At 37.5% G+C, this 8,946-nt stretch overlaps 1 protein-coding gene across 1 annotated transcript; it reads right to left on the bottom strand.

Moving 5' to 3' along the window:
• Window positions 1-6,748: 6,748 nt before the first annotated feature.
• LOC121471625 (olfactory receptor 4P4-like) lies at window positions 6,749-7,681 on the bottom strand. Its single transcript, XM_041722414.1, has one exon. It carries the CDS (start codon window positions 7,679-7,681, stop codon window positions 6,749-6,751), a length of 933 nt encoding a protein of 310 aa, XP_041578348.1.
• Window positions 7,682-8,946: the final 1,265 nt, after the last annotated feature.

The raw sequence follows: 8,946 nt of genomic DNA, 5'->3' as shown, positions 1-8,946 counted from the left end.
AGGTAAAACAAAAACAAAAACAAAACCCAAATCTATATTAATTGAGATTGTCTTCAATCATATTTAATGAGAAACAGTTTAGGAACTTAAGCACATCTATTCTGATGTAACAATAAGTCCATAAAAATAGAGTTATGTATACAATGATAGTATTTAAAACCATGATACAGTTGATTGAATGATGTAGCTGCTGATATAGCTGGGACTCAGGCTTTCCAGGTTTTTGCTCTACCATGTTTTTCACAAACACTTGCCATTATTATTGCAAAGTGGCTGCTCTACCTCTAGCCTTTTTCATTTTCTTTTTAAGTAGGCTCCAAACACACTGTGGAGCCCAAGGTGGGGTTTGAACTTAGGTGCTTGAGATCAAGACTTGAGCTGAGATCAAAAGTCAGACACTTAACCAACCGAACCACCCAGGTGCCACAGTCATTTTTTTTTTCTAATGTAGATGATCCCATCTTTATTTACAAATAAAAAATATGAAATTCAACTAGATATATTACATTTGTCATAAATCCTATAGTCGTAAGGCCAGCCTTACATGGAAGACTGAATAGGTGAAGAGTGGGTTACATAATAAGGATGTCAAATAACATGCAACTTCTACATGAATCTCTATATTTTGTTTCTGAACATGAAAACAAAATAAGGCACTGTGTAGGGAATAAAACCAGGACCAAGGACAATCTGTGTTAACTTTTGACAACCGTTCAGTTATAATTACCAAGACTCACAACATTTTCATCTCTCTTAAACTTGTTTTACCAGCCTCATAACCAAATGGTATGAACACTCTCTGCTCATCACATCACATACCCTCCTTAATGTCCATTTCCCAGTTACCCCACCCCTCCACCCACCACCCCTGCAGTAACAGTCAGTTTGTTTCCCAGAGTTAAGAGACTCTCATGGTTTGTCTCTCTCTCTGATTCCTTCCCATTCAATTTTCCCTCCCTTCCTCTATGATCTTTTGCAGTGTTTCTTATATTCCACTTGAGTGAAACCATGAAAATTGTCTTTCTCTGATTGACTTATTTCACCCAGCATAATACTTCCAGTTTCTGCGAAGTATTCATCCTTTCTGATGGCTAATATTCCATCGTACATATAGACCACATCTTTGTATCCATTCATCTGTTGTGTACTTCTAAACACCTGCCAGGAAGCTCACAGTAGCATCTGAGCAAGAGTGCTCTTGTGTAGACTTTGCAGACCAAGGTTAAACAGGTATGAGGAACAAAGTGATTTGTACAATTTTAAACTACCCAGAAAATTTTTCCTTCTGCTTTTCAGTCATTGAAACCTGCTAACATCATAACCACCTCATACAATCCATATTACACAGCATCTTCATAGAAATGCCAATTCAAGGCTGTTCAAAGACTCTTTGTGGATTTATTAGATTGTTCTTGAAAATCAAAAGGTTTTAGCAATTATTTCCAAAGGCTTTTGTCTAGTAAAGGATATTCTCTGAAAAAAATGCCATGGTCATCCCATCTGCTGGCTGTGTTTTTTTTAAAAAAATAAGAGGCAGCCAGGTAACTCAGCAGTTCAGCACCACCTTCAACCCAGGGCCTGATCTTGGAGACCCGAGATCGAGTCCCATGTTGGGCTCCCTGCATGGAGCCTGCTTCTCCCTCTGCCTGTGTGTGTGTCTCTTTCTCTTCTCTCTCTGTCTCTCATGAGAACAAATAAATAAAAAGTAATAAAATAAATAAATAAATAAAATCTAAAAAAAATAAGAATAACATGGTGTTAAGTCACAGAAAAAAACAACAACACTTTCAGATACGCTACGATGGAATTTTTTTTTTGCCAAATGAATACAGTGGCTAAAATTTAGCTTGCAGGGGATCCCTGGGTGGTTCAGCGGTTTAGCACCTGCCTTCAACCCAGGGCGTGATCCTGGAGACCCAGGATCGAGTCCCACATCGGGTTCCCTGCATAGGGCATGCTTCTCCCTCTGCCTGTGTTTCTACCTCTCTCTCTGTGTCTCTCATGAATAAATAAATAGAATATTTAAAAATAAATAAATAAAATAAAATTCAACTTGCAGATATCATGTCATGTCTGGGATATGTATTTGGTGCAGGTGGAATGCATAGGGGAAAAACATTTTTCTTTTAAGAGGCTTAGCCTGTCAGAAGCAACCAATAACATGCAGCTTGCTTATTCAGTTGTACAATTAAACACTAGCTTTTGCTTGGGGATAACATTATGCTACAAAGTATTTTAATATCAGTAACAACATACACTGCAGAAGTACATTTCCACTACAAATTAACACAGTGATATACATATTAAAACCACCCAAAATAACCCATAAATGAACAATAGCTAAAATAAAACATTTATGAAGAGCAAAACCAAATGAAGTATATACATTGTATAGACTTACCAATGAACAAATATATAATGCATCTAGGGAAGAGTAGTTAATGTGTTTCATATCACATAACATCTGAATATGAGACATGAAGATACTCATAATGCTCCAAAAGTGTTGTAGGCTTTCTCCCACTTAATAGTCCCTTAAAGTTATCTTCTTTAGAACAACGATCTTGGCAAACTATGGCCTCTTTAAAAGCAATGTTTACACTTTTTCCAGCAGGGTACAGTGGCCTGTCAGGACAGTAAATAAGAAATCTAGGTAGGCAACATCTGAAATAGTATGCAAAATAAGAACCATGAAAGTACATTTGCTTTCTCAGGCATTAATTCAATAAGGAATTCGTTTTGGAAAGGACAAATAATTTTTGGGGGAGAGAATTTGGAACCCAGAGATATTTCTGAATATATCCAAAGAATGTGTTAGTGTTAAATATATAGTTTTATTAATATACTCCCTTTTTTAGGTATTCTCTGTCATTAGCAATTTTTCTCAATATATGTATTTAGTATTTATTAATTCCACACATATTTATTAGTTATTATACACTAGCTATTATTCCAGGAACATAGTGAAAAAACCCACAGATACCATGTCTTCCTTGAGCTTGCATTTAATTGATACAGTCACTGAATAAGGTAAATACATAAAAAATATAACAGGTTAAATACTTTTAAGTATAAGGATAAAATAAAACAATGAAGAGAGATCAAAAGAATCCGGGTATGGATGTGAATGTGTATGGACATTCTAAAGAGATTGAGCAGTCTATCGACTGATGAATGGATAAAGAAGATGTGGTATATATCTATAATGGAATATTAATAAGCCATAAAAAAGAATGAAATCTTGCCATTTGCAATGACATGGATAGAGCTAGAGAGTATAATACTAAGTAAAATTAGTCAGAGAAAGACAAATACCATGTGATTTTACTCATATGTAGAGTTTAAGTAACAAAACAAACAAGCAAAGGGAAAAGGAGAGAGAAGGAGGCAAACCAAGAAATAGACTCTTAACTGTAAAGAACAAACTGATGATTACCAGAGGGGAAGAGGCAGGTGGGGGGAGGGATGAAATAGGTGATGGGGATTAAGTAGTGCACTTGTTGTGATGAGTACTGGGTATTATATGGAAGTGTTAAATCACTATGTTGCACACCTGAAGCTAATACTACACTCTATATTAACTAACTGGAATTTAAATAAAAACTTTAAAAAAGAGGTTGGCCAGGAAAGAATTCACAGAGAAGTTGACTTCTGAATAATGAGTCAGGAAAATAAGTTGACTAGCTGTACAAATACCTGAATAGGGATACTTCCCAGGACCAGCCATGTGGAGGAAGTTCAAGATAATAGGCCAATGAAGGTGGATAGAACAAGCAGGAGATGTCATTAGAGAAGTAAGGGGTCCAAATTATGTGGAGTGCCTAGAACTTAGCTTTTTGACTTTGAATAATGTTGCCCAGTTGACAATAAAAAGTGAGAGCAAGTACAGAAGAAAGCAGACCAGATCGGGGTTTATTACAATAATTCAATGAGCATGGATGGGTACATGGAGAGAAGGAGGGGTTCAAGGGAGAGGTCAGTGTTGCAAGATTAAAATTTTGGGCTCATCCACACATAAAGACTATTTAAAACCACTAGATTGTGTGAAATGATGAAAATAGAAAAAGAGTTTTAAGCCCCAAGCCCTATGACAGTCCAGCATAGAGTTTAGTGAGACAACCAAGTGTAATGAAAAGATTTTTGGTAAGAGGAAAACCAGCAGAGTATGGTGACCCCAAAGCCAAATCAAAATGTCTCAAGGTAAAAAGAGGGTTCAACTCTGTGAAATTCCGGATACATCAATGCAGAAACCATTGACAATCCTGAAAAGAGCAGCTTCAGTGAAGTGGGAAAGGAGATAATCTGATTTGAGAAATTGAGTAAATCTGGAGAAGGAAAATTACATGCAGTGTAAGATGAAAAAAATCAGAACAGGGGAATTGGATTGGAAAATAAGGAACAAAAGGGAATTTTTTGGTTTAATTTATTTATTTTTATTTTTATTCTAATAGGCTCCATGCCCAGCATGGAGCTTGAACTCAGGACTCTGAGATTTTACCCACTCAGCTAGCCAGGTGCCCCTGTTTGTTTTATTTTGGATGAAAGAAAGTTTATTTTGTTAAAGGATAAATTTTAAAAGAGGATATAATCATGATTTTTATGTAAATAATGAACCAAGACATCAAAGGTTTTATTTAACTCAGTTTGAATGCAGAAACCAATAAGATGTTACCATTGGTTCAGACCACCACAATATGTTCCACACATTTATAGTCTGGTAAGGAATGCTGAAATGAATTTGTAAGTAGATGCAAAACTAGCGAAATATCCACAAGGCGCCAATCAATTGCATTTCATTGGACCTGTTTTGCATTTCTATGGACAGGCATTCTTGGCATTGCTATTATTTTCTATGAGTTAACTTCTTTATCTATAGCATTGTAAAATATCCTAATCAAAGACAATGAAAGGAGAATAATTTGAATGGAAATAAGGACATTCACTAAATTGCAAAGAATCTCGTCATTTTTCCCTACAGTTTTATGTAGTTATCAATGATTCCGTTGGAGAGAGGATAATTGCTCTTGCTGAGAAAGAAAGGAGAATCAATAAAGTGATGACAAAGATGTTCTTGAGAAGGTGAGAAGTTTTAGTTTTCAATAATACAAATCTGACTGGACTGGAGGACAAAGCTTCTGAAGCAGTGTCAAAGTTCACGGTTTTGCTGGTCTTTCCCAGAGCCTCTGCTCACTGTACAGCAGAAAGTGATCTTTCACATTTCTGCTCTGCGGCTGTTCTCTGACTTGTACCTGTTTAAGCCTTTCTTGAGGCCTCTGATATAGCTGTTGAAAGACCAAGAACATTTTAAAGTATATCAGTGTATTTTTCCAGAATTTTTGCAGTTGATATTTTCACTTCCACTTGTTGGCTATTTTAAACTGAGTCACAAAAACAAAACAAAACAAAACAACAAAAAACTGAGTCACAACACTGCTATTTTTCTCTTCACGCTCTCCACCCATTTTAGGAAAGCCTCAGCAACAGTAACCCATCTTTATTTAGTATGTCTCCTGTATCAACTTGAAACAAATTCTTCTGCAAGCATTTCATGTTCAAAGAGTTTACAAAGAATTTTCAAGTTTCTCTTCTGTTCTAATCAATTATTCAATGGCCTGATTTTAATCCTAGATGTTTTTGATTTGGGGCAAATTTTAAATTTCTCCAAGGTGACTTTAAATTACCACTAAAAACAAAAACAAGGGACGCCTGCATGGCTCAGTGGTTGAGCATCAGCCTTTGGCTGAGGGCATGATCCCAGGCCCTGGGATCGAATTCCACATCAGGCTCCTCTCGAGGAGCCTGCTTCTCCCTCTGCCTATATCTCTGCCTCTCTCTCTCTCTCTCTTTCTCTTTCTGTGTGTCTCTCATGAATAAATAAATAAATAAATATAAATTTTTATTAAAAAATAAAAATAAAAACAAAACAAAACAAACCCTGAACAAAACAAAACCTTCCTTTCAATCCTACAGTGCTAAAAAGTGCACCATTGAGTTTAAGTGATGTTTTCCACTTGCTCTTTCTCAGAAAAATGTAAGCTCACCAATAACAGGAATGTGACATTACTGTGAGTGTCCCTTAATTTCCTTATATCTCACTTATATCCTTATATCTCACTTTTCCAGGGAAAGGTGCTAGAATTAGCTGAAGAGGTACAATTTGTTTATATATGAACAGAGTTGGAAGAATAAGTGCCTTGGAGCAAAAGTAAAGGTTTTGTTGTGGGGCTTGGGATGATATGCTAGTGTTGGGCATGTGAGATGCTCCAGAATGCCACTGGCTATAAAAATGACCAGAGTAGAAGCTGAGTTTGTTGAGAAATATCATGGCATATAAATTAGAACTGTTAGGATATTCTTTAATAGATGCAGGTAAAAGTTCAGAATTTTTTTAGCATTGTTTGGTGGCTAGAATTGGCTTCATTGAATGTAGCCAATACCCCAAAATGAGCTACATGGGCTTGCATTGTTAATCTGTGTGGCACGAAGCCTTGGGTTGTCTGCTGATAAATATTCTAAGTTAGTTGCACAGACAAGGGATCAATGGGGTAAAAGAGATATAAATAAGAAAACTAGAAAAAGTATAGCAGAGAGGAGTCAGGGTAAATATGGGGAATCTTAATCTTTTGCTCATATTTAGGGCTACCCATGTTACATACAAGACACAGAGGCAAGCATTATGCATCTTAAAGGTTTCAGAGTAGAGAAGTCATATATTCAACAAGCTCTGTGGGGAAAATAGGGATGTCTTTCAGTTTATGTCCTTAGTTCCCATGACGTGGCACCAAAATTTCCTTATGGCATTCTTCATCTCCATGTTCCTTAGTGTGTATATGAGAGGGTTGAGCATAGGGGCAAAGACAGTATAAAAAAGAGCAAACACTTTGTCTTCTGGTAATGTAGTTGCTGGTCGAATATAAATAAAGAGTAAAGGAGCAAAAAAGAGAACCACCACAGTGATGTGGGAACTGCATGTGGAAAGAGCTTTGTGACGATTCTCTGCAGAGTAGGACCTGATAGTATATAGGATCACAGCATATGATACCAGCAAGACGACAAAAGTCACCAGACCCATTAGTCCTGAATTGGCAACGACCAGAAGACCGATTCTGCTTGTATCCTTGCAGGCCAGCTTCAGCAAAGGGTACACATCGCAGAAGAAGTGATCTATTTCATTGGGGCCACAGTAGGGTAAAACGATGGCAAGGAGAAACTGACCGAAGGAATGTAGGAATCCACCAATACAGGAAGCTGCAAGAATGGCATCACATTTCCACCGGCTCATGATGAGGGTGTAGTGCAGGGGTTTGCAGATGGCCACATAACGGTCATAGGCCATCCCGGTGAGGATGAAGACCTCAATTCCTCCAAAGAAGTGCATGGTAAAGAGCTGTGTCATGCAGCCATTGTAGGAAATGACCTTCTTTTCAGACAGCAAGTCAATGATTAACTTGGGGGTCACAGTGGAGGTGTAACAAAGGTCTGCCAGGGATAGGAAACTCAAGAAGAAATACATTGGGTGGTTAATAAGTTGACTGCAGATGATAGAAATCATGACAAGCAGGTTTCCAATCAAAATTGCAATGTAACAGAGTAAGAACAGTAAAAAGCAGAGGACTTCTAATTCCTTTTTCTGAGAAAGTCCTAAAAGAATAAATTCTGTGATGTTATTCCTATTTTCCATGATCCAGAGCAGTTTGTGGCTACCTGAAATTAGATAAATTATGAATTCTTATGATATATATTTAAATATGGAGATACATATACCTTTTGTTGGTAAGGGGCAGATTATTTTTTTATATAATAAATTTATTTTTTATTGGTGTTCAATTTACCAACATACAGAATAACACCCAGTGCTCATCCCGTCAAGTGCCCCCCTCAGTGCCCATCACCCATTCACCCCCACCCCCCGCCCTCCTCCCCTTCCACCACCCCTAGTTCATTTCCCAGAGTTAGGAGTCTTTATGTTCTGTCTCCCTTTCTGATATTTCCCACACATTTCTTCTCCCTTCCCTTATATTCCCTTTCACTATTATTTATCTTCTCCAAATGAATAAGAACATACACTGTCCTTCTCCAATTGACTTACTTCACTCAGCATAATACCCTCCAGTTCCATCCACGTTGAAGCAAATGGTGGGTATTTGTCGTTTCTAATGGCTGAGTAATATTCCATTGTATACATAAACCAATCTTCTTTATCCATTCATCTTTCGATGGACACTGAGGCTCCTTCCACAATTTGGCTATTGTGGACATTGCTGCTATAAGCATTGGGGTGCAGGTATCCCGGCGTTTCATTGCATCTGAATCTTTGGGGTAAATCCCCAACAGTGCAATTGCTGGGTCGTAGGGCAGGTCTATTTTTAACTCTTTGAGGAACCTCCACACAGTTTTCCAGGGTGGCTGCACCAGTTCATGTTCCCACCAACAGTGTAAGAGGGTTCCCTTTTCTCAACATCCTCTCCAACATTTGTTGTTTCCTGCCTTGTTAATTTTCCCCATTCTCACTCGTGTGAGGTGGTATCTCATTGTGGTTTAGATTTGTATTTCTCTGATGGCAAGTGATGCAGAGCATTTTCTCATGTGCATGTTGGCCATGTCCATGTCTTCCTCTGTGAGATTTCTCTTCATGTCTTTTGCCCATTTCATGATTGGATTGTTTGTTTCTTTGGTGTTGAGTTTAATAAGTTTTTTATAGATTTTGGAAACTAGCCCTTTATCTGATAGGTCATTTGCAAATATCTTCTCCCATTCTGTAGGTTGTCTTTGAGTTTTGTTGACTGTATCCTTTGCTGTGCAAATCTTATCTTGATGAAGTCCCAATAGTTCATTTTTTCTTTTGTTTCTTTTGCCTTCGTGGATGTATCTTGCAAGAAGTTACTGTGGCTGAGTTCAAAAAGTGTGTTGCTTGTGTCCTCTAGGATTTTGATGGACTCTTGTCTC

The sequence above is a fragment of the Vulpes lagopus genome, chromosome 11 (genome assembly GCF_018345385.1).
Source record: "Vulpes lagopus strain Blue_001 chromosome 11, ASM1834538v1, whole genome shotgun sequence".
Lineage (NCBI taxonomy): Eukaryota > Metazoa > Chordata > Mammalia > Carnivora > Canidae > Vulpes > Vulpes lagopus.
The sequence above is the reverse complement of the archived record's forward strand: the minus strand, read 5'-3'. Positions and strand labels throughout refer to the sequence as shown.